General features: G+C 37.1%; 1 protein-coding gene across 1 annotated transcript; it reads right to left on the bottom strand.

The window, feature by feature from the left end:
• LOC107797142 (myosin-6-like) lies at positions 1–26637 on the bottom strand. Its single transcript, XM_075229410.1, has 41 exons — positions 26104–26637; positions 24396–24524; positions 23486–23629; positions 22877–23022; positions 22642–22798; positions 22385–22443; positions 22130–22289; positions 20222–20371; positions 20011–20147; positions 19781–19927; positions 19589–19690; positions 18787–18844; positions 18601–18702; positions 18207–18244; positions 17956–18082; positions 17667–17837; positions 17450–17581; positions 17259–17368; positions 17066–17126; positions 15864–16041; positions 15446–15651; positions 15147–15266; positions 14250–14348; positions 13310–13645; positions 12583–12722; positions 12039–12159; positions 11741–11880; positions 10458–10563; positions 10348–10368; positions 9871–9996; positions 8794–8964; positions 8175–8318; positions 2918–3100; positions 2329–2460; positions 2173–2243; positions 1987–2086; positions 1803–1859; positions 1507–1563; positions 1107–1187; positions 699–799; positions 1–620 (listed from the first exon to the last, which is right to left on the bottom strand). The coding sequence occupies exons 1-41, from the start codon at positions 26104–26106 to the stop codon at positions 506–508; spliced, it is 4938 nt and encodes a 1645-aa protein (XP_075085511.1). The 5' UTR covers positions 26107–26637; the 3' UTR covers positions 1–505.
• Between the last annotated feature and the right edge of the window lie 774 nt (positions 26638–27411).

Here is a 27411-nt window from a genome sequence, read left to right as displayed (position 1 = left end):
ATGTTCATCCTGCTGAATTTGCGATTTCTGATACATAAAAAATTGGAGATAGGATTCCATTTCAATGTCTGCTGAAGAAGGATATACATGAATCAAATTTAAAAATCCTTTAGACAAAGGGACACCTTTAGGGGGCACTAAATTGGCCATTTGCTCTTACAATATAGTACTCCAATTAGTCCTTGTTACAAAGAATCTAACTAATGGCAACTATAAAAGTGTACAAAAATGAGACAATAAGAAGAGCAAAGACTAAGTGGAACAAGCTCTAGGTTGAAAAACTTCATCCTTGCCCCTTCTCCTATCTAAACTAGACCTACAATTTTACAAGAGACTACCTTAGAGAAACTTTACAAGGGGCTTTGGATTTTTTATAATATGAAGAGACAACTATCAGAGGGAAAAAGAATCGGTTGGTGGATGTACAATAGTGAAATTCATGATGTGGTACCTTGGACGACGTCCTTCCAACAAACATGCAATTTGTGCTAGAGAAACCTCAGCCTTATTCGCGTAAAAATTGGAAGGCTGGATGTTCAAGCAGTTCTTTTGCAGGTTTTACACCGGTAAAATCAACGTCCTTGAGGGAACTGTTAATCTCCTCAACAGAGATGGGGATGCTGCATTGGAAGCAAATAGATGAATGATAGAACAGGATCAATGTTCATTTTGACAGCAAAATGGAATTTATAAAGTACCTGGAATTATCATCCAATATAAAGTTGTTATTATCTGCCTCCTGCGCATTGTCTGCATCATTCCCGTCTTCGTTTGCTTGATCCTTAAAACTGGAAATCACCTGTTCCGAGCAATATGGTTTAGAAACCAAATGCAGAAAATTTGACTTGAGCTTTGTCATTGAGAGAGAGAATCACTAAAGCTAAGGTGGTTTAACTTCCCAGATAGAAGAAAAATAATCCAAAAACCAACAGTTGAGGATGTAACCAATATCATGTATTGATGATCGTTAGTCGACTAGCAAATCATCTCTAAGGAGCATATTTCATACATAATTAGTAATTACCCCCAGCCCCAAAAGCACCCAAATACTAAGAAAAGAGATTTAGTAAAATAAAATATAAGGAGAAGGAGAACGGAAGGCTTACATCTGTAGATACACCTTGAGTATTAAAATCCTCATCCCAGTAAAGCGTGCATATTCGATACAACTGTTGACTACTCAGAATCTGAAAAGATGATCCCAAGAAAAAAGACACTCAGTGCTAAATGAGCAAATGATAACAACGTGAATGCCAAGGACTCATATCATAACATAAAGATTAACTTCAAAACATCCATCTTAACACCGCAAATAATTCATTTAAGCCCTTAACAATCTGTATACACTTCATAACTTGTCCAATAGGATGCTTTCCGTGCTAGCACTTGAACAACTAACAAAGAAATTTTTACTACCACATGTGGCAGCCTTGAACCGCCATGTATTATCAATATTTGAAATCTCCAAATTAAGTACAACTGAGAAGGCTATAAAGATGAACTTACAGGGCAGAGATCAGTTGTTAGATCTTCAGATGAAAGTCTCGACTTCTGATTAATAACCTGAAAACAAGCTATTTAGACAGGGCAAAATAGATGGTACATTTAAGGTCATTATCTCAAATTTGGAGTTAAATTTCCAAAAACGTGGTGTCACTTCCAAGTAACAGGAAACACTTCTGCAAAAGCATACTAGGACGTAAACCGGATAGAAGGCCTCTATTAGCCTAAGAGTAAACATTTTCGGAGAAAAAGAATATCTGATTGATCAAAATTTGCCCATTCAGAGAGGAGAAACATACCAAAAATCCTACTGCCTGCCTCACATGCTTTAGTTCATCCCAAGAAGAACCAACATACTGCGAAGTAAGAAGGGTTACCACGAGTTAAAACCTCAAGAAGTATAAAATTACAGATATGTAAATACAGCTCATGATATCTAACATCTACTAATAATGTACCCTTAGGGTACCAATGACAGATTACCTCTTCTTTAACATTGCCACACCAAAGTTCTAGTTCTTGCAATCCAGCTTTTACATACTCCCCGTTGCTGAATGAACAGCACTCTTTATTAAGGAGAAGGCTGCAATGAGGATTAAATAGTATGGTAAGTGGTGTATCTATGAATTTCTGGCCAATCTTTCTGCTATGAGATAGGAAAAAAGTTACCTATTGAAAAGCTGAACATTTATGTACGAAAAAATCTGGTTTAGAATTTTCTGGACAAAAACTGGATGAACCTGAAACAAAATATTCATATAAGTCCACTCATCAGTTTATAATAATATTAGCACATCACACTATTTCCAATAATGAAAAACATACATAATTTTCTTTCAGTGTACCGAGAAGCCCATTTAGGCTCTCAATTAAGCCGTCCCAGGGACCTTGTGGAGAACGACCATCGAGGGACTTCCGTGGTGATTGCGAGGAGCCACCTTTTGATATTTGAGATGCCTAATTAAGATGGAAAGTGCAAGTAAAGTTAGAAATTTGAATATCAGAAATACAAAGACTATAATCTGAGAATTTTTGAGTCAAAATACAAATTAGTTGGAAGCACAGTAGCTTATCACAATTTTGAGATCAATAGAAAAATTTCTTAAAAAGCCAGAATCCTAGTCAATGCGACAGTGAAAATATAGGGGCCCAATGAATCCTTGTGAGCTAGGGAAAAGTGCTAATTGAGAAGAGGATTTTATTCATGTGATATTTTGATTAACACACGCCGAATGATATTATTCATATTGTTCAGAATATGTATGTGTACTGATTTCAATTGCGTCACGTTCAAAATACAAAATTGTATAACTTCAAGACTACAAAACTAGAAATGAGGACAACATTAAGCTGACTACACAGCCAAATAAAACAAGACATTGTCATAGTACTTCTGGAAAACATGGTGATATACCTGGATATATGAAGTCAGTAATGAAGACAAGTCCCTTTTCCAGTTATCTCGAATAATTCCATAAATCTTTTCAACATAAGCACTGAGCTGTAGCTTGAAAAGCAAAGCTGGCTGCTTTGCCTCAACTTGGCGTACAGTGTCGAGACCACCAATTGCAATGTTGGCTGATGAAGAACGGAAACTCTAGAAAAGAAGTACAATCCTTTCATCAATAAACCTGCATATTCCTGTTCCTCATTCTAGGTTCCAGTATGTTTTATTCTGAGATTTACATTATGTCCAGCCAACGAAACTGAAAACAAGTAACAGTTACATCGTCTTGCTTGGAAATTCGCAGGATATGAGTACATAAACTATTAGAAAGTCAAGGACATCACCAACAGGTAGCCACCTAATAAGTAAGACAATGGTGAAAATAATGTGGCTTTATACCTTAAACCGCACATCACGCCTATATATAAAGTGTATATTGTATTTCATATTAATCAAGTTAGAATCAATATGATTAGTTCTCCTTATCTCTTCCTCTACATTCAAACTTTCATCATTCTATCAGAGCCTATTCAATCTGTGTAAAACATTAAAGTTAATTCCACTTACTAGTGCAGTGTTACACATAATTTACTTCCTCTATCAGAAACCCCCCCCCCCCCCCCAAATATTCAACATCAACAGTAGTATCAGATACATGTCCAATTTTGTAGGTAACAATGTAACATAACAGGGAACTCAAAGAATAACTGTAGAAGCTTTCTATGGATGTGCTTTCAAATACACAAAGTAATAGTGCAAAAGATATAGCCAACTACTTCAAATATGATGGTTTCTTTGCATAACATTATGCCACTCAGTTTTGGTTTATGTTAGTTAGTTAGTTGTTATGTAAATAAGCATAGTCCTACATGGAATAAGAGTAGTGTAGGTATTGTGTATTGTTATAAATAGGGTACTTGTATTATAGTTAACACATGTGAATACCGTGGTGGTGAGACACATCCGGGAACTAGAATACAGAGCCAGAAGTCACTGTGCCTTTTCCGGCGACTTTTCAAGGCTGTTTGCGTCATCTCTCTCCGTCAGTGTTGTGCAAACTCCAATACTACCACATGATCCGTCATCGTACGGAGACCAAACCCCAGTGAACATCTCCGGCAGCAGCCTCCTCACACGCCGTCAGAAGCTAGGATTCCGGCAAGCGCGTGAGCTCACGCGCCGGCGAGTACGACCACTTCCGGCCATTTTTTGAAAAAGTTTATTCATAACAGTTGGGTCGTCTACTAATTCCGACCCCACCTGTACTGTTTTTGTTTGATTCTGACCATTTTGAGTTTTTCCGGCGACCACTGATTTTTCCGGCAGCTACAGTAATTTCCCGGCAAAAACAATGTCTCCTTCGTCTGTTTCAACGAGTTTTCAATTGATTCTTTCTGTTATTTGGTGATAATTTTATAGACCTCCAATCCAACGATGTCTTTGGGAGTTGATGCTTTGGTGTCTAAAAACCCGGGGTCTAGCAGTTCCGGTGTTATGATTACCTCAGAACCTTTAATGGGAAGTTCAAACTACTTAACTTGGGCTTTGTGTGTCGAGTTGTGGTATAAAGGTCAAGGTGTCCAAGATCATTTAATCAAGAAGTCTAGCGAAGGAGATGAAAAGGCCAAAGCACTTTGGGAGAAGATCGATGCTCAATTATGCAGTATTCTGTGGCGATCTATTGATTCCAAGTTGATGCCCTTGTTTCGTCCATTCCAGACATGTTATTTGGTTTGGGAAAAGGCTCGCACTTTATAGACTAATGACATATCTCGCTTCTATGATGTGATATCGCAGATGACAAATTTAAAGAAACAGGAATTAGATATGTCTATTTACTTGGGACAAGTACAGGCAGTCATGAAGGAATTTGAGAAGTTGATGTTAGTTTCTGCTAGTGTTGAAAAGTAACAAGAGCAGCGACAGAAGATGTTTCTAGTTCTTACTCTCGCTGGAATTCCTAATGATCTTGATTCAGTATGCGATCAGATTTTGGCTAGTCCGACTGTTCCCACAGTTGATGAATTATTCTCTCGATTACTTCGCCTTGCTGCAGCACCAAGTCACCCAGTGATCTCATCACAGATACTTGACTCATTTGTTCTCGATCCTAGACAGTGGACAATCGGGCATCTCAAACTATGGAGAATAGACGAGGAAGATATCGTTTTGGAAGATCTAGACCCAAGTGTTCTTATTGTCATAACTTGGACACACTCGTGACGTGTGCTATTCTTTACATGGTCGTCCACCCAAAAATGCTTATGTTGCCCAGACCGAGACTACAAGTAACCAGTGATTTTCTTTATCTGAAGGGGAATATAATGAGTTCCTTCAGTATCGAACAAGTAAGCAGGCATCTCCACAAGTAGCCTCGGTTGCTCAGACTGATACTTCTGTTGCTGGTAATTTTTTTTCTTGTGTTTCCCAATCTAGTACTCTTGGACCATGGGTCATGGGCTCAGGCGCTTCTGATCATATCTCTGGTAATAAATCACTCTTGTTGAATATTGTATATTCACAGTCTCTTCCCACTGTTACTTTAGCCAATGGGTGTCAAACTAAAGCAAAAGGAGTTGGACAAGCTAATCCTCTATCTTCTGTCACTCTAAATTCCGTTCTTTATGTCCCTGGCTGTCCTTTTAGTCTTGCATCTATTAGTCGTTTGACTCGTGCCCTCCATTATGGTATATATTTTATTGATGATTCTTTTATTATGCAGGACCGCAATACGGGACATACGATTGGCACTGGGCATGAATCAGAAGGCCTTTACTACCTTAACTCACTCAATCCCTCCACAACAAGTCTAGTTACAGATCCTCCGGACCTAATTCACAGACGTTTAGGACATCCGAGTTTATCCAAGTTTCAGAAGATGATGCCTAGTTTGTCTAGTTTATCTACATTAGATTGTGAGTTGTGTCAGCTTGGGAAACATACCCGAGCCTCCTTTCCGCATAGTGTTGAGAGTCATGCAGAGTCTGTTTTCTCTTTAGTTCATTCTGATATATGGGGTTCTAGTAGAGTCAGTTCAACCTTAGGATTTAGTTATTTTGTTAGTTTTATCGATGATTATTCAAGATGTACTTGGCTTTTCTTAATGAAAGATCGTTCTGAGTTGTTTTCTATATTCCAGAATTTTTGTGCTGAAATCAAAAATCAACTTGGTGTTTCTATTCACACTTTTCGCAGTGATAATGTCTTAGAATATTTATCCTCTCAATTTCAGCAGTTTATGACTTCTCAAGGAATTATTCATCAGACATCTTGTCCTTATACCCCTCAGCAAAATGGGGTTGCAGAGAGAAAGAATAGGCACATTATTGAGACTGCTCGCACACTTCTCATTGAATCTCATGTTCCGTTGCGTTTTTGGGGCGATGCAGTTCTCACAGCTTGTTATTTGATTAATCGGATGCCTTCATCTCCCATCCATAATCGGATTCCGTATTCAGTATTGTTTCCCCAGTCACCCTTATACTCTCTTTCCCCTCGTGTTTTTGGGAGTACATGTTTCTTTCATAACTTAGCCCCTGGGAAAGATAAGTTAGCTCCTCGTGGTCTCAAGTGTGTCTTCCTTGGTTATTCTCGTGTTCAGAAGGGATATCGTTGTTACTCACCCGTTCTTCGTAGGTACCTTATGTCAGCTGACGTCACATTTTTTGAGTCTAAACCTTTCTTTACCCCTTCTGACACCATGATATATCTGAGGTCTTACCTATACCGACCTTTGAGGAGTTTACTATAGCTCCTCCTCTACCTTCAGCCACAGAAGTCTTACCCATACTAACTGTTGAGGAGTCTAGTGTTGCTTCTCCTAGATCCCCAGCCACAGGAACACTACTCTTGACTTTTCATCGTCGTCCGCGCCCAATATCAGGCCCAACTGATTCTCGTTCTGCACCTGACCCTACTCCTACTGCGGACTTGTCTTTTCCTAGTACACCGATTGCACTTCGGATCACACTTAATCCTAATCCCCATTATGTCGGGTTAAGTTATCATCGTCTGTCATCCCACATTATGCTTTTGTATCTTCTTTGTCCTCTGTTTCCATCCCTAAGTCTACAGGTGAAGTGTTGTCTCATCCAGGATGGCGACATGCTATGATTGATGAGATGTCTGCTTTACATACGAGTGGTACTTGGGAGCTGGTTCCTCTTCCTTCAGGTAAGACAACTGTTGGTTGTCGTTGGATTTATGCAGTTAAAGTTGGTCCGGATGGCCACATTGATCGACTTAAGGCCCGTCTTGTTGCCAAAGGATATACACAGATATTTGGGCTCGAATACAGTGATACTTTCTCCTGTGGCTAAGATAGCATCAGTCCGCCTTTTCCTATCCATGGCTGTTGTTCGCCATTGGCCTCTCTATTAGCTGGATATTAAGAATGCTTTTCTTCACACCCTGTGATAGTCATTGGGATGCAGTTGTCCGCATTCTTCGGTATATAAAATCGGCTCCAGGCAAAAGGTTATTGTTTGAGGATCGAGGTCATGAGCAGATCGTTGGGTACTCAGATGTTGATTGGGTAGGATCACCTTATAATAGGCGTTCTAATATTGTGTTCTAGTAAGAGGCAATTTGGTGTCTTGGAAGAGCAAGAAACAGAATGCAGTTGCTCGGTCGAGTGCAGAAGCAGAATATCGACTAATGGCTATGGCAACATATGAGCTAGTTTGAATCAAACAATTGCTCAAGGAGTTGAAATTTGGTAAAATCAGCCAGATGGAACTTGTGTGCGATAATCAAGTTGCCCTTCATATTGCATCAAATCCGGTGTTCCATGAGAGAACTAAACACATTGAGATTGATTGTCACTTCGTCAGAGAAAAGATACTTTCAGGAGAGATTGCTACAAAGTTTGTGAGGTCAAATGATCAACTTGCAGATATTTTCACCAAATCTCTCACTGGTCCTCGTATTAGTTATATATGTAACAAGCTCGGTACATATGATTTGTATGCACCGGCTTGAGGGGGAGTGTTAATTTAGTTATTATGTAAATAAGCATAGTCCTACATGGAATAGGAGTAGTGTAGGTATTGTGTATTGTTATAAATAGGGGTACTTGTATTATAGTTAACGTTATCAATAATATAATTTTCTCGTGTATTATTTCTCACACTTTCAATATAATGAAAGGGAACACCATAGAAACTTTAATTCAATAGTTTTAGGAGCACATTCAATAATAAAGACGATGTAAGAATTTAAATACCTGCGCCATTCTACCAAAAAACGATGTTGGTTGGGGCGGTTTACTTGGAGCTGAACTAGTAGTTTTCAGCGTATGCTGAAGCAAAAACAACAATGTTGCACCATTGGACAGCCAATAAGCCATGTGATTATTGTTTGTCTCGTCCTGCAAATTGATATAAGACGAGCATGTGTGTAAATAAGCGTATATCATCAGTTAGAGAGAGCATTTTTAAGCCGTGATTTTAGAGGATAAAAACTGAAACTACAGTCACATAGATTAAGACTTCACCGGGAACTGTTTAAGCTTATGTTTTGTAGATTTATAGCATGTATAATGTAACACCTATTCCGCTTAAGCTGGAAGTTAAGATGATGAGCTAACTTGACAAATCCTTCTGATTTCAGTCATCATTTGCTTTATTTCATTGTCTTTGGGATTGCTTTTGGGATTTTAGCACCTCTCAGATGTAACGGATAATAATGATATTCCTTCCCATTTTTGAAATGATGCATTTTTGACATAGCAGTACAAAAGTCCAATTCTGGACCAATACAGGCTAGTATGTATTACACTGATGTCATGACTCATGAACACCTACAAACACAACCTCTAATTTCTACATGATATTGAAAATTACCTCTATCGCAGAACCAATCATCTGAATAAGACGATCAAATACATTAGTTTTTTCTGCTTCGAAGGAATTCCAATGAAGTAGGCATTTGTATATGGTAAATGCAGCCACTGGTTTCCCTTCACTGAACCCTAGATCTTGACTGACACATTTGATAAGATTATCCACACTCTCCTGAAACATAATATTAAAGAGAATATTAAAATTAGTAGCCACATTATTATCACCACATTCATTCACAGGAAAGTGGAGGAATAATACCTCTGCTGATGTATTATCCATCTCTTTCATGAAATATACCAGTGGGAATAAAACAACTTCTCAAACACTAGTAGCACTAACCTAGAAAAGTAACCCAATATTTTTTGTATATGAAGAACAATTTAAACGCAAATTCATCTTAAGCATTGCGTACACACATAAAAGCGTCCTACCCAGGTTTAAACATATTCAGTTGTGTCCTTATACTATCTTCCGCTGCAGATTTGCCAGCTTTTTTTATAGGTATACCGTAACTTCTGAGAAAAAGTAAGTGCAAGGAAGGTAGCTTTAAAGAAGCATCAAGAGAAGTTCAGAGTGGCCAGCACTCATTACTTGTTAAATTCTTTAGCTGCCACTACATATTGTTGACTATTTTTAACCAAGAAATAGCCAGTGAACAAGGAAGTTTACAAGGGATCATAAAGAATGAGGGTGAGGTAAGGAAGAAAAAATATTAAAAGCCGAAGGATGTAGACACCCATTCCCCAGCACCAGAGTAAAGAAATTCAATTAATCCTCTCTTTCCCCCGACTTCTCATTGAATCAAAGATAATTTTTAATCCTGGTTTTTCTTTCGGGGAAAAGGAATTTGACTAAGCATCAGGTCATAATCTGTAAATCTCACAGTCATAGAATAGAGTTCAAACCACAGGCTTTTCAAAATAAATGTTTGTGTGGCGTAGCATGTTTTATGAATTCCAATATTTGGATATCTTGTCCCATCTATACTCAAAAAGAAAAAGTTCTAAGCAGATAAAGATGGCAAACAGAAAAAGAAATCTGATTGAAAAAAAATTCGATCACATCCTGGGTACATACCCGCTGCTTTTCGGCAATGGATCTCCTCATAGACTCTGTACCAAACCATTTTCCTTGTGCGCCAGCATTGGATCTCCTCATAGAATCTGTACCAAACCTTCTTGCTGGTGTTGCAGCCTGTGGTTCCTGTATACAATATTTCATAACTGACATTATTCAAAGCACCAACCTTACTGTTACTCCCTCCATCCCATTTTAAGACCATATTCGAGAGAACACAGTGTTTAAGATGTTAAGTTTGACTTACATGCTAAACTAGTGATTGTGGAAGAAACGTCAGAGTAATAGTTGAAATGTTAGTTCCTTTATTTAAAACTCGAAACACTTGAATGAATTTGAATTCTTGAAAGTTGTGAAAGTTTTCCAGAGATGGAATGGTGTCAAAGGTTTTGGAACGTTTTAAAATGATAAGATTATTATTCAAGTTGGGACAGAGGGAGTATAACTAGGAACTATATCGGTGATTCCTTCACTTACATGATGACCATTTTCAGAAGGCTGCAAGAGGAAAAATGGAAAAAGAGAAAAAGTTAGGACATGCTCAAGAAAGCTATGCAAAAGGATTGACATTTCTATGGCATCAGCACCTGAGTTTTTATTGCGAAACGGTTTGAAGTTTTCCCAGAAGGTAAATGTAACGCTTGCTGTCGAAGAATCTGCTGGTCTTCTATATCGGAAAGTTTCTCTTCAAGCCTGAGATACAAATGCAAAGTTAAACAAGATATTCAAGCTAACTAATTTCACATGATTAAGAAATCCTGGACTTTAACTTGTACATATAAAAGATAAAGCAATTAGATTCTTAACAGAAGAAATCTATCTTCTCTGCTAGTTAATGGAAGAAATATATCTGAGTTCTACATTTTGTTAGCATGAACAGTAAGTCCTAATAAGACAAGCAAGTCCAGTAATTCTGAAGGAAAGCAGGAATAAGGAGTCATAATTCTCAAGAGGACCTAGTCCATATTAAGCAGAGAGGACAATTCTCCTGGAACATACGTGGAGCAAAAGAGGGAATGATGGCACAGGAATAGAAACCAAAAACCCATTGGAAAAGGGGGGCACACAAGTGGGAACATCATTACTAACAGACCACATTAATAGTGCGAGTGCTGTTGTACACCGTGAGAGCAATGAAAAGGGAAAAATGGATCGCATGTTGTTCTCTCTGTTCAAAGTTTGCTCTAAAAAGAAGAGGGGCTATAAAAGAAATATTGGAAAACATACAGAAGCTGCATGCATGGATCTATCATCTGCTTTGACATACTTGTATCGAAGCGATTTGATTAAGATAAATTAAAATTTGAAATTTTAACGCAAAAGGTTTAATTTTCATAAGTTAAAAAGCCTCTCAAGAAGACTTGCTGAGTTGATAAGTTTAGAGTTGTACTTCTCTCGATGGGTTTAGAATGAAAAAGGAGGCGAAAATAAGGATCAAATGGAGTGAAGATTTAACAGTAGATATTCCTAGACTAGATCTGTGTTATTGACAAGAAATTTCATTCCTCCTGGCAATTCCAATAGCACGATAATAAAATATGGATCCAGTAGGACAAACTTATGCAATTTTGGGCCAAGCACATTAGCTTCAATTCAGAGGGAAGCTGAGGTGGATTGAAACCACTGAACCACAAATTTATTGGGAGTTAACACAGTTGTTTCGGCAGTGCACAAAACTATAAACTTCGACCACTCAACTATAGGAAAATCAAACAAACAAGGATGATCCTGATTGACTTTCAGCTTGAGACAAACTGCTAGCAAATCTAAACGACATGCAAAACCATATTCTTTTAGAAAAAAAGAACAAATAAGATAAGATGCCAGAGCTTGTTGAAGAAACCAAGCCATATATGTTAGATTTTCCAACCTTTGCATGCTAATCTTCAACTCGATTATCTTAGCCTCTGCATCCAGAGCTTGCTTCAATCGCTCCTCACTTAATTTGCTTGTTTCCTCATACTTTTTCTCTGTTTCATCAATTTTCTTTTCCAATGAGTTAACAAGAACCTGCAACATATTTGATACACAATGTTTAAAGCTAGTTCAATAACTGAATTAGAAGCAGCAATAAAACTGGTTGCAGCCAAATTTCCATCAGGTATTTCTTGAAATTTAAGAACAGCATCTACTAAGTAGTACATCACATTTAAATCTAACATCCTCACCTTGAGCTGCTCATTTTCAGCAGTAAACTTGCCCGTCACCTCCTGATCTATAACCTGAAACTCTACTTCTTCCAACAACTTTGTGGCAGCCTCAGGATCCTTCAGTAGCAGCTCTTTAGAACTGTGGTTCTCTCAATCAGTATCAAATGAAAAAGTAGGAGAAAATAAGGATCGAAATTGGTGTGAGATTCAACTGCAGAACTAACTAAGAGCTTTACTGACAAGAACATATCATCCCCCGGCAATTTCAAAAGTTATTAGAGAATATGGATTCAGTGGAGATCAATATGCAATTTTAGGTCAAATCCAAATTATATTCATTTCAAAAGGGAGGCTAAGGTGGATTAAACAAGAGAATCAAAATCTGCTAAAATAATGTTAACAATTATTACACTTAGACCATTCAACTATAGGGAAATCAACCAAGGGAAAAATTCCTGATTGACTTTCAGCTTTAGACAAACTATGATGGATAATCCAGATTAATACTAAAACATATTAAGGTATAACAAATAAGGAAAGGCGCTGTCAAAAGTTTCCCTACCTTTGCATGACTTCCTTCAACTGAGTTATCTTAGACTCGGCCTCCAGAACTTGCTTCAATCGCTCCTCACTTATTTTGACTGTCTCCTCATATTTTTTCTCTCTTTCATCAATTTTCTTTTCCAATGAGTTAACAAGGCCCTGCAACATATTTGACAAGATATTGAAAGCCAGTTCGACAACTAAATTATGACAATAATGCATCACAAGCTGTAACCATGGAGTACTAATCTTGAGCAATATAACAGTCTATAGAATAATAAATTAGAAGCAGAAAAACTTTTCCTGGTCAGACTTAATTCATGTGCTTTTTGATCTTCAAATAGAGTATGTGTGAAGATGTGAATCTTGGGCCTAACTCAAACCCAAAAGCTAGCTCATGAGGGGAGGATTGCCCAAGTCCATATAAGGAGACCACCAGTTCATTCCCCAACAAATGTGGGATTCTAACCTACTCTAACACCCCATCGCACGCCCAGACCGCCAACTGGAGCATGGACAATATAACACGGGGGCCCAAATGGGAACGGGCCTGGTTCGGATATCATGTTAAAGAAATGGACCTTGGGCCTAACTCAACCCAGAAAGCTAGCTCATGGGAGAGGATTGCCCAAGTCCATATAAGGAGACCACCAGCCCATTCCGCAACCAGTGTGGGACTCTAACCCACTCTAACAGTATGCAATATCCATTAAATAGTACAACACATTAAACTTCTACATCCTTACCTTAAGCTGCTCATTTTCAGCATTAAGCTTGTCGACCAGCCCCTGATCTATAACTCGGATCTCTTGTATAACAGATCCTTGTTCCGCAGCCTTTGTGGTAGCCCCACGTTCCTTCACGAGCTGCTCTTTTGCTTCTTGAAGCTGAAGCCTTGTCTCTTCCAATGCAGACTGTAATTTCATTGTTTCCTGGGTTTTAGTTTCCTCCAGATTGTCCTTTGTGGTAGCCCCACGTTCCTTCATGAGCAGCTCTTTAGTTTCTTTAAGCTGAAGCCTTGTCTCTCCCAATGCAGACTGTAATTTCATTGTTTCCTGGGTTTTAGCTTCCTCCAAATTGTCCTATATAATATGGTTTCTGTCAATTAGCTGGTATAGAAACAAGATGCTACTGCAAAATAGAATCACATTTTGTTTCTGTTTATTTTCAATGCTTGCTTGCCTTGATCAAACTCCATAATCCAATAATAAACACTTCATAATGAAACTATAAAACATACACGTTTCCAACATGATTTGCATCAAAAATATTTGAGCTATATAAACTCCAAATACAGCAGAATAGACATATAGGATGTGAATAGCCGAGCCCAACTACTTTCAGATTTAGCTCTAACGCGAAAGAGATATGAAAATTAACAAATTTGATCAAATACTGAAGTCAGAGCAACAACCAGAAGTAGATCTAAAACTCCAGTAAATGGAAATCTATTTTAAGTCTGAAGTCTAGAAATACAATTAGATCTATGTCTCAGTTGTCAAGTTTAGGACCTGTAACTCACAATAATGTGCAAAAAAGATGGACTGGTCAAATATGAGAAGAAATCATTTCCTTTAAACTGAGTGCAAAGAGGAAAGATGACATCATAGCTAACCATCCTGTTAGAACATAATTACCAATTATAAAGCTGATAGTAATCTAGAAAGTTCAAAGAAATATATTTACCCTCATGAGCTTCTCCACCTGTAGTCTCTGTGTCAGCTCTTCAACTTCCTTTTCCAGCTTGCTTTTGGCTTCTTGGAGAGCTCCAGTTTCTTTCGCTGCCTGGAGCAGAAAATAAAATCAAGGCATTTAACACATCTATTAAGGTATTTGAACTAAAGCCCGCGAAATCATATGAGTTGAACGTAAAAGTCGGCTTTATGTCACATAAGAATAGAAAACTAAAACTCCAGCTCTTCGGTTTCACTCCACAAAAGCATGTTCATTTCCAAATAATTCCTCTCTTTTAATGGAGATCTTGCTTTATGTCCACTAAAGAAGAGAAAACTAAAATAGAAATCAGAAGGAAGAGGAGATGATAAAGAACTATACTGGCAGAAAATTTTGCACTGCGAAATCATATGAGTTGAACATAAAAGCCATATCAAAAACCTTATTTGTCATCCTTCGTGACACAATGCGCAAAAGGCACACCATAATGCTCAAGGGTCAACACAGCAGTTGTTGGAACTCCCACTGCTATGACATGGACTTCCCACAAACCACCTGGTTATTTTCGGTTCACCGTTCAATGGTGGCCAGTTCAGCACACACATAAAAATTACCTTCTACCATCGCCCTGATGACTGAACCTCCATACATTAATTATTGGTGGGTAAGGGTGAGAGGACCAATTTGTTTCTTGCCTTTCTATTCAACTATTTCTTGCTTTGTAATTAATACAAAGTACTGAGAAAGTTCATTATTATTCACTGATTCAGAACTAGTTGTTATTCTATCGTAACAGAAAACTGGGAGAATAATGACACATACAATTTACACAGATCAAGGGACACAACAAACTAGCATGTCGTACCCAAAATCTTGTGAGCGGTAAAGGCGAACAGAGTGAGTTCTTACCATCTTTAGCTTTCGTAATTCTCTGCGGGCCATTTTAGCTCTCCAGGCACATTGTAACACAATTGCTGCTTTCTTCATCCTCCTATAATGTAGGCGTTTCAAGTATCTCCGCCAATCACTCTATAACCAACATAATCAAAGAAAGAAAAATTACATCGAAGCTATATGTCAGTCAAAGCATGTAAAATGGATTAGTTACTTGAGTTCTAAATTATCATTATGCTGATCCAGAAGGATAAGAAATTGACGCTAAAATGGCATGTGAAATTCAGAAAAGCCAGTAGAAAATCCCTCTTTACCTGGATAAAGATAGCTGCATTTGTTCGCTTTCTGAATTGAAGCTCATTTCGAGCAGCCATGCCACGCAATCCTGCTTGAATTGAAACAGCTGAAGAGCACAGCAATCCATAAGATTTCCGTGCAAGGTACTTGCGTGCATCTTTTTGGATCCTCAGAGAGGCAGCTTCTCTCCTCATGCACTCGTAGATAGCCCGTGCAAGTTGGCCTGCATAAGGTATCATAAAACAGTTATCAAGCATTTTTTTCTCTTATTGCATAAGTAAAACATTAGAAGCATTATTGAATTTAGAGAAATCAATTCACACGGTGTGATGGACGGCGTGTACAGGATCCAGGTACATATTCACAGCGGTTTCTAGCTTTTTGTCGGGGCATGGTCATACAAATTATATATAAAAGTTAAACAGGTTATCGTACCCCTACAAACAGCTTGGACTTGGATTGCTGAAACCCGTAACAACAAAAAAGTTTTGCGAGCGAAATATGTGCGAGCTTTTGCCTGGATTATGCTAGCAGATCTGCCAAGGACCTCATTTCGGCGGGTGTCTAATTCTGCCATTTGACCGGCTCTAAGAAACACTTTTGTTTTACCAACCTGCAATTATGTAACATCAGATAGAATGCATCAACCGGCAAGTTTAAATTTTATGGGCTTCAACAAAAAGAATCATACAACCAGCTGATACAAGTTTGAACGATGTAAATACATTAAAAAATCTGATGCAAAAGGAAAATAGAAAACCTAGTTTACAGGTTTCCCACAAGATTCTCAACAGTGCTCCTCAACTAAATTGCAGCATCAAAATGACCAAATACTTCAATTAAAGAGAGAAAAAGGCACGGCATTTTCGGAGCGAAAGGAATAAAGCATGATTTTGAACTGTCCTTATTCTATGAAAGGATCTCAAAGATTCCACAATTCTGGATTAGTACACTGTTTCTAGACTAGGAATCCGGATTTTATTGTTTTCTAGATTAGATAGATTATATAATATTGTGGGCAGGTAATTTATTTCCTAAAGGAAAAGAGAATTGGGAGATATTTTACTCATTGATTTCTTGCTGCTACAAACATGTTGAAATAGATCGCCACTTGAATAAAAAATAGAAAAAGGACAAATGGAACTTCTTTACTTCCTTACTTCCCTACAAGTTCCAAGCTTGTCTTAATCAATATCTACAACCTAGCTCGAGGAGTGTTAATATTCTGGGAAAGGATCTCAAGGATTCCAGAATTCTAGATTTGTCAGCTTTTCTAGAGTACGAAACCTGATTTGATTTGTTTCTAGAATAGGGAGAGAATATATTATTTGAAGTAGGTAATATGTTTGTAATTCCTTCCCTAAAGAAAACCAACAGAGAAATTTCAGTTCACTCTTCTTCCATCAGAGTTTTACACGCTGCCCTTTTAAATGATGATAGCAATGACAATTAGTCACAGCATTCCATCGCTGTTAGGAATTTTGTGAGGGCTAAAACCTTATCTGTGGATATAAATGCACCTATATAGCTGCCGATGTAATTCAGCACACAGAACAGAACATTTTTCTCTTTAATAGATAATCTTAATGATTATACCCCTTATGATTAACCACTACCAGAAAAACGACGACCGGTACCTGATAACCTTTGAGGCCAGCCTTCTCTAAAAGTCTCCCGCAAGCGGCGACCTCGTCAATACTATCAATGAGAATACTACCAAGTGAGAAAGAATGTGTGGCGACAAAAAAAAAAACTAAATGTTGACAGACCAAAGAAGAAAATGGATAGAAACCTCGAAAACTCTTTGAATTGTGTTAATGCGAATAGTACCTTCCATTTAAAACCTCAGGAGCAAGGACCTTAAACCGGCTTAAGAATTCATCAAACGGTTTCCGAGTAGGATAGCCAGCACAACTGATCCGAATAGCCTCCAGAACTCCCTATAAAAATTTGGTGTGAAATACCCAAGCTTGCAAAGACAATTTAGTTTATAATAGTCAGAGGAGGTTATTAAAGCTTACCCCACAACGAAGCTGCTGGAGTACATTTTGATTCTCAAATATTTCTGGCTTCAAAAGATTATTTGGCTTCACACAACGAACATAATGAGGCTCTGTGGCATTAAGTGTCTCAAGCAATGCTTGCAATTGTTGCTATACCAGGTACAGGGTAATATATTTCAGAAGCATGAAACAATGAGATAAAAACAGGTCGATCAAAGGAAAGAAGAAAATATACTTTAAATCGAGCGCCAATAGAGGAGAACTTGGTCTGTTTAGAAGATTCTTCAGGTAAAGGTGGAAACAAGCCAGAGACAAAGTGGCACCTTGAAGCAGTAAGCGTTGCTTGGTGCTCTGGAACTACATAATCCTTGTTCTTATCCAAAAAGAACTCAGTTTGGTAAGTGACCTGACACGAAAGAAGTAAAAACAAGATTGAGCAACACTTGCTTTTCTTAGCAAAAATTACACAACCCTCACTCTTGTAATGTACATAGATATCTTTAAGAACTACTTTTCCTACATACATCACCAGCATAGTGGCAAATAGTAAAATCAGTCCGGGACAACTTTGGCTTGCTGAACCGCTTATGATCTTTAAAAGTCTGATATAGCTTTTCTGCGAAGGTTTCATATGTTGATCTTGGGAACATACTGGCAAAAATGAGCCACAAAGAGTAGTCAAAACAACAACCAATGAGTTTTGTGGCTATTTTTGGTAATTATACCAAAAGAAGGGAAAATTAGAGTAAATTAAAGATTTGAAATGTCTACTTACCAAGCCTCATCAAGAAGAGCAATGATCCCGCCAGGTTTCTGAAGGAAACGAAGTATTCAGAACATAAACATGGTAAAATGGAACCATATCAATAAAGTTTAAAATTTATGACATAACAGAAAGATCTGATGAGGACATATTTTGTTTTCCTTTTATATCAGCATATCTGTGGAGGAAAGAAGTGAAACAAACAGTAAGATACATAAGATAATTCGACATGCACTGATGATTTAGTATACTTGGTAGAAAGATGTGCTTTTATGTAACTCCTTATCTTTATATACTTGCATATGGTCTTGCCCATTTTTTGCCTATAAATCTATCTCTATGCATTTTGTAGGCAGTCATCAAAAGTAAAAAGATTGTGATAAAATATATTCATGATCTACATTACCTTTTCTATAAGATCAAGAATGTCTTGGTTATCAATGAACTCTATGTAACTCCAGTCAATTTCCTCTTTGGTATACTCTTCTTGCTCCATCTTGAAAACATGCTGGCAAAGGGAAATAAAAGGTTTTTTAGTTTTTACATAAACATGTCCGAGCTATGAGACTATCAAATGAATAACCACACAAACCTGGTTGAAATGTTGCTGCAGTTTTTCATTGGTCAAATTAATGCAAAATTGCTCAAAACTGCATAGAAGAAATCAATAATCATAACAAAGGAGAGAGCATAAACAAATTAAATTAAAGAAACTAGCAGGAAAACAAACAAGGCTATTCATCTAAATGTGAACTCAACACCAAAAGTGCTTTAAGAAGCAGAATGTGTGTATAGTAGGGGTGGTAGCCCAAACCCATTTAACCCGCCCAACCCACCCAAGGTTGGACCGGTCATTGACCCGCCCATTTGTTGAACTCAGCCCATCTTGACCCAGTCCATCTCGGCCATCTAAAGTTTGGTTGATTTTTAGCCCAAATTGATCCATGAGACCATGAGTAACTTTGCTAAAATATCTTTAAAATAATTCTTTTTTGTTTGATATGTTATATACGACCATAACAAAAGAAAAAAATCTTATTTGATATTAAACAATTCATAAGAAAACAACACACATTAATTAAAACTTGGTAAGAGTTGGGCGGGTTGAGCTACCCACACATTTATTAACTCAGCCCATTTTTACCCGCCTAAAATAGCCCAACCCGCCCATTTGACACCCCTAGTGTATAGGAAGCTTTAAATAAAGCAGGAACAGTAAACCATATCCACAATAATTCAATAAAAGGAGGCAGATGTTGACAGAAATAAAATTATGGTCAAGTTAGATCAGAGAGAATCCAAAAATCCAAATTGGCAGAACAGAACTTTCATCCAGCATTCTGCAAGAACTTAACCACTTGAATGATGAAAACAAAAGCATACCGGTTAAGCACCTGTTTGTCTTGAAACTCTCAAATCCATAGATATCTAGAACACCAATTGAGAAAGTTGAATCAGGATCTTGGCCAATAGAATTATTGATCTTGTTCACTATCCTGAACAACAAAACAACATTTGTGTTGGGTCAATTACCTTTGATACAAATGAACAAGCAATAAAATTTAATCACCTGGTACTCAACTAACCAATCAAACAATCTTGAGTAAACTATCTTGGCTAAAGCATCTCTACTGACAGCTGCAGCTTGTGGATCGAGGGACTTTGTAATGGTCTCATCACGAGTTACCATGACACGTTTGCACATGGAGTCCTCAAGAGACTTCTCATCACACCTAAACAAGATTTCAGCAAAATGATATTTTTTACTGAAAAGCACGAGGGCATCTGGAGACCATAAATAGAAGAAACCACTTACATGAATAGTTCAGCTGCAATCTTAAGATGGAACCGAGACTTATCATCCTTAGGTTCTGAAGCATCAGTTTCTGTTCCCTTTGCAAATTCAACGTTTCCCAAGTGAAGAATCGCAGCAACTACTCTAAAAATAGCATCCTGCAGTTGAATATTAAAACTAGAGACTCTCATGAAGTAGCCCATGTATGCAAAGAATTTAATGATGCTAATACCTGCTCATCATGACTGATCCCAACAATATCCATAGCCCGCCTCGTTGCCAGGTATTCCTCTGACTCATCCACTCCAGCTAGTTCAAAAAAATTTGATTGGTTCAGATAATGAAATGTCCTAGGATTCCCTACTTTGTATTTTTCAACATCCTGCAAGAAAAAGAGAAAACAAGCAAACTAAGTAGCTCCAACTTAGAAGAAAAACAGTATTGCATGTTGCATAAACGGTTGAGATATGTGATAGCTCATCTAATGCTTAAACTGTTAAAGAGGAGTCACTTTTATTTATTTATGTAGCGCTGCAACATATTGTTTTGGGATATTTTAGACAAGGATATTCTCTGGTCTTAGTGGTTGTACTGGTTTAAGTGTAGCACTTCAGGAAGACAACATAACTTAAAACAGAAGCGATAGTTCATTAGTGATCAGGTCACGTAGAAACTGCCCAAAATTTGCATGTGGATTTATTTCTCACCTAAAATCTTATGCCATGTGAGAATTAAGAGAAAAAATGCCTAAAGACAAGTATCTTATATTCAAACTTCTAAATGTACATGTGTTATATTTATCCGATGTGACACAATTGTAAATACCTTACTATGTTACATCTAAGTCTAATCTAATTACAAAACTATACAACAAATCAAAACAATATCATTTCGTGTCAAGTTAAATACTGTCATACAAAATGGGATGCGGTAGTACAAACTAATACTTCTATCATACATTCAAACATAGATTTAAACCTTTTCACATTTCAGAGTATTATTTAATACACTTTCTATCAAATCAGTAAAATAATCTCATCAATCATTTCACTCTTAGTAACCTTGCAGATCAAACCAAATCAATGAAACGGAGGGAATACTATGTTAACAAGAACTTTGGCATGAACAACTAGTGCTTAAATGAAAAACTAGACTGTAGCACCTACTGCTGCGGCTTCGGCTGACCATACTAAGTGCTAACATCTACTGTCTTATTCCAATTCTCTCCGAAGGCATTTACACTTTTGGTGTGAAAAAAGACACGGGAACTTCTAAAGATACCTTTAGTTTCGATGTTATTATCAATTTAGCAGATGAGCGTTGAATGGTTTCTTTCATCCTAATCTTCATTTAATCTTTTAATAAAAAGGACAACCCGATGCACTAAGCTCCCGTTATGCGCAAGGTTCTTAGGTCTATTAGTAGCATTCTTACCTTGTATTTTAGCCTAAGTTGCTCGGACACGGGTGCGGATCTAGAGGTCGGATTTTTCAAGATGTAAATTTTAAGATTCGGGGATATGGATCCTAGTACAGATACGGGTGCGGAGATCCGGCTAAAAATAATTAAAAAAATAAAAATCTCTCTAATTTATGAGAAATTTTGTGGAATACTTAAGTATAGCTTGTAAAGTGTGGATTTCCTTTTTATTCTCAAGTTGTAGATAAGTAAAAGATTGATTTCCTAGATAAGATATGCTATTTTCTTCAAATTTACCCTAGTTTTAGTTCTGATTTCGGTAATCAAATTGTATCTCGTCTCGAATTTTTCTGTCTGTCGTGGTTAAAGTACCCAAAATTGTTTGATCAAATCCGATACAGATCCCATACCCATACCCATACTAGTATCGTGTCGACACGGGTGCGGCACCTAAACTGCCATGTCAGAGCAACTTAGATTTTAGCAAGTGTTTGTTTCCACGGTGCTTACTTTGGAATTCTTTAAGAAAAATAAAAATAAAAATAAAACCTCTGAATTCTTTTCTTTATTAACATATTCACGTTGCTTTTTGGAGAATAGACAAATTGATCTTGGGGGGGGGGGGGATGCACCCAGCACGATTTAAATCCGAATAAAGGTAAAGTACTCCCTAACTTGTAGAACAAAACATATTGCAAACATGCAGGGGCAGTAAAATTACCTGAGGTGGCGCAGCACAAAGCAAATAGAAGCAGTGATAATTTCTCTCAGGATCAGAAACTTGACAAACACGTGATCGTTCCAGCAGATATGTTTTTATAGCAGCACCAGATATCCTCCCTCTTTTATCAAACTGGAGCTCCACAAACTTACCAAAACGACTGCCAACATACATGTAGGTGCAGCAAAATTCACGAGTTAAACAGAATGTACGACACGATGAGGAATAAGCATCTGAATTTTCTAATTTCCTCACCTTGAGTTGTTGTTTCTGACTGTCTTAGCATTACCGAAGGCTTCTAAAACCGGATTTGACTGAAGAAAGAAAAAGTTAAATATGTACATATATCAGGAAATGTTTTGAAGCATAGTCAATCAACTGATAGATCCAGAAATATTTTGAACAGATTTTGTAAAGTCAAACTTGATAAGAAAGTGGCTATCTCAAGATTCCACTAGCCGAATTATAGAAATAAAGTAAGACAGACAAAATTTACCAAAACTTAACCATACCTCAAGGACTTGCTGTTCCACGCTCCTTCCCTCAGCTGCCGCTCGTCCTCCCATGTATGCAAGATACTGCATAAGCATTTTTGTGCTCTCTGTCTTTCCCGCTCCACTCTCTCCACTTACCAAAATTGACTGGCTTATCCCTTCACTAATCATCAGCCTGAATTCAGAAGCACAATGTTAAAGATTATATAGAAGTTATTACTTTGACAGCTACCCGAAAAAACATGAATCTTGCCTGTAAGCAGCATCAGCAATAGCAAACGGATGAGGGGGCAGCTCCCCAAGTGCAATGCCTTTGTACTGTTCCATCACACTTTTATCATATAAATGGGGTAACCGCTTGAAGGGGTTCACGGCAATCAATATGCTCCCAGTGTAAGTCTGAATGCACCGAATCACATGTTAGCTTTCTCAACCAGTTTATTCAAGACATGACAAAGAAAAAGAAAACACAAGGGGTTGTTTGGTTGAACGGATTAGCAAAAATAATCCTGACATAAAATAATGCAGTGTTTGCTTGGATGGATTAGAAAATAAATTTCCACATTAAGGCAGCATTTGGTTGGAAATATTATCCCTGCATAACTAGTGTTATGTTTGGTTGACGGTATTAAATAAAACCTGCATTAAGTTATACTAGGAAACTTACTTATTTTTTTTATGTGTAATACTACATTATTATTCACTGTACATAATTCCTATCATTATTATTCATTGCATTATAGTCCCCACATAACCATGAACCAAACCAAACCACCCCTTAATGCCTAAAAATCATCAAGAAAAGAAACAGAAAATATATCTGATTAAAAAAATACATAACAATCGTCCTGAAAGCCCTTACATAAATTTCATTCATGTCATATCGACTTCTCAAATTCTGCAAAACTCCTGGTTCATGCAGATAAGAAAGTTTTGTCATATCATCCACGCCACAAGAAGGCGCATCAGTATCTTTTGCGTACACATGGGATAGATTGGTTACAACCTACAAAGGAAATTCAGGGAGATTTATCAGACAACACATTCAGATACCGGGAAAATAGAATGATGTAATCCTGTTAATCTGTTTTCCTAGCTAGCAGCATGCTGCAAACACTAAAGATGGATACTATTGCACTTTATGATCATTGTTATATTCAAACCAACACTAATTTTAGCTCATAAAGACTAATTTACAAAATTTGCCGAAGAGCACTCTGCTCAGAGACCATAGTAAGCTAAACAAACAACATGGTAAACAGACCTTTACTCAGTATAACCATATCTAATCTTATCAATAATACTGCCTGCCACGATCAGATTTTTATCTTCTGAGATCAAAATTGACTGAAATCAGTAGTTTATGCGCTGGAATTTCAAATCCCACGATGCTATTTATTCTCCCAAGAAAAGAAAAGAAAAGAAAAGGGGAAGTTAAAAGTGAAGATGAAGATTCAACAGATAATTTAGACAATTACAAGAGGACAACACAAGTCAAAACACCAAGGCATCTGCTCAATTACCAGAGCGGACAATACTAGCAAGTTAATTTCTAGTTCACCAACTTTCACAACTATCTAGAAGAATGTATGCAGGAAACAACAAGTCATAATTACATTATCATTCAAGTATTTGCTACGGGCACCAAGGATGTGGATCAAACATAATACAGCAAAAGCAGAATATTAGAGCTTAAAAGACAAAGGAAAAGGAACTTTAAATGATGTAAACAATAGAACCTTGTAAAAGGTGTATGTTAATGTAAAACTTACTGTCTTCCCTGACGTGCAGTTAACTGTGATCTCTTCACCATTGACTTCAGCAACTACCCCATCTATCCAAGCTACCTCAGGATCCTCAACCCATACATGAGATCCAACCACAACACTGGCGGAAACACTCTGCACAACATTTAGAATTTTCAAAGTCTCGGTCACAGCACTAAAACATTTTGTACCTTAAAAACCACTATGCACATAGAAGGTTTGTTTTATACATCAGAGAGGAGATCTAATAAGCAAAAAAGAACTGAAGAACATGACATAAAATCAGAAGAGAAAAGAAGAATAAGAGACGACAGATGTACTACACATGATATTTGTCTACATATCTTACTCTTGAATATGCCATCTTGACTCTCAGTAACATATGCTGATGATTTAGAAGTTGAAAGGCGAAGCAAACATTAAGGCGTGTCTAACGGAATCTCGTTTATAGAGTTTAGTTATTAGGCCTAGAGAAATAATACTTTGAAGAGACTAAAGCTAGCTATGAAAATTTATCTTGACAGGGAGAATAGAACACTGGCTAATGCTTTAACAGAGATGGGGCCACCCAAACACAAAAAGTTACTTCTATTTTGTTTCCAAATTGAAGCTTCATGCAGGCTAACCTGCTTTAATCTTGTGAAGAAGATATCGACCTTAGGCCTAACTCAACCCCAAAAACCAATATGAGAGTCTAACCAACTCTAACACCCCCTCGCAAGCCCAGACCTCTAATTGGAGCATGGACAATATAACACGAGAGCCCAAACGGGAACACACATGGCTGGCTCTGATACCATGTGAAGAAGATATGGACCTTGGGACTAACTCAACCCCAAAAGCTAGCTCATGAATGAAGATTGCCCAAGTCCATGTAAGGAGACCACCGGCACATTCCCCAACCAATGCGGGACATAACCCATTCTGACAAATCTCAAGAACCTCTAACTTGGAGGTGCGGTATGCAACACTTGACAGTTGAAAGTGAGCTTTAAAAAATAAGTTCCTCTTGGAGTGATGAAAGTTGGCTTGCTTATTTTGAAGATATGAACTTTGGTCCTAACTCAACCCCAAAAGCTAGCTCATGCAAGGAAGATTTCCCAAGTCCATATAAGGAGACCACTAGGCACCAGCCCAATCCCCAACTGATGTGGGACTCTAACCCACTCTAACACTTATGCACTCCTTAGCCAATCGACAAGATGGATAAGGCCAGTTTATAATATACTTACACCGTCATGGGGAAAGCAATTTAACTGCCACTCTCTTATCAAAGAAAATACAGCTTCTCTGAACCTTATGTTCGATTTCCTTTCTTTGAAACAAACTTTGTGATCATTTCATCCAAAAGCTTAAGTAGTAGCACGTGCAAATTCTTTCTGATGATTATGGGTGGAAGTGAGAATTGAACCTAAGACCTCTGTCTCATACCATGTTGAATTATGTGATCATCTCATCTAAAACTTTAAAGTCATAAAATAGAATACACATTTATGGACTTAATTATATCTGAACCATTTATCGCCAAGAAGCAATTATAATAACCCTTCATTAGAACAGTATAGTTTAGCTAAAACAAATACGCCACCTTTCTCATGCAATTGAAAATATAATAACCGCAGCTGTCAACTACTTGAAGAAAATAACAAAAACGTAAGCAAAAGCCAACATGCAAACTAAGAAAATTCTTCAGAAAAAAGCAAGAAAGCCATACCATTTCTCAACAAACACAATGGAAATCAATCAAGACTCCAATTTTTCCCTTCAAATCCACAACCCCATAATAACCAATGATATTTTTCTCCAACAATTACCCACAATGCGGCTCATTATATATGCAAATGTGCACCCAAAAATTTGCCTTTAAAGGCGTGGCCTTTGGTCTCTCATTCTTCTCTAGCTTCTCCACAATGTGTATTAATGCAAATTCAAGAAGATGAGATGGAAAAAAAAAGAGAGAGAAGAATTGAAGGGAAAGGGTTTAGAAATGAAAATAGGAAAGAAAAATATAATATATAATAAGGGGTATATATATTATGAAATCAATCTCCCTATATTATTTTTCTTTTCTTTTTTCTTCCTCAATATATGGAGATGATGAATGAAAAGGAAAGAAAAACAACCCCCTTTGCAAATCCCTTTTCCTTTCCTTTCCTTTCCTTTCCACTGAAAAATTGTTATTTCTCTCCTCGCAATGCCAATGTTTGTTCTACACTTCTATTATGTTTCGTTGAGGCATTTTTGTTTTGTTTGAGGTTTCTTGGTTGGTTATTTTCACGTCAAATGCAGAGAGAATCCACAACATGAATGTGTCCAAGGAGAGATGATTATTAAATACCCATAATGCCCTTTCGTTTCGTTGTATTTGCATAATTGTAATCAATTAAATATACCTCTCTATTTTCAGATATTGTCTACATTTAAATCGAGCCAAATTTATCCCTACCATTATATTATCGGGCCAAATTTATCCCTACAATCAGCAAACTTAAAAATTTACCCCTCAATCCGTCAAGTGACCCGGAATCTCCGAAATCATTTTAATTAAGTTACTGATTCTTCTTCTTGGTCCATTATTTTTGAAATAATTGGCATTTATCTGCTTTCTGAATTGAAAAAAAAAAAACAAGAAAATATTTTTTAAAATAATACAGTCGTTAATAAATAAAGTATAGTAAATTAAAAAATCTAAATTTGGTAGCATGTCTAAATTCTAAAAGTATTTACAATATCAAAATTTTAATAAATTTGTTGCATCAAATGTATGGAAACTTTGCAAGTATTAGTGATTGAAGTTGAAGTTCCTGGAGATTTTACATTGTCGAATTTAACTTTGCTTTAATCAAATGACTACACATTATGCACTCTTAAGTTAGTCGATCGAACTCTATACTAACCAGACAATGACAAAATATATTTGAATATACATGTACATACATGATGATCAGTTGCATATAATACACAATAAATAGACACACTGAATTCTACGGTATGTATATGGTTGAAAAATAAATAAAATTTT

The sequence above is a fragment of the Nicotiana tabacum genome, chromosome 14, assembly GCF_000715075.1.
Source record: "Nicotiana tabacum cultivar K326 chromosome 14, ASM71507v2, whole genome shotgun sequence".
Classification (NCBI taxonomy): Eukaryota; Viridiplantae; Streptophyta; class Magnoliopsida; order Solanales; family Solanaceae; genus Nicotiana; species Nicotiana tabacum.
The sequence above is the reverse complement of the archived record's forward strand: the minus strand, read 5'-3'. Positions and strand labels throughout refer to the sequence as shown.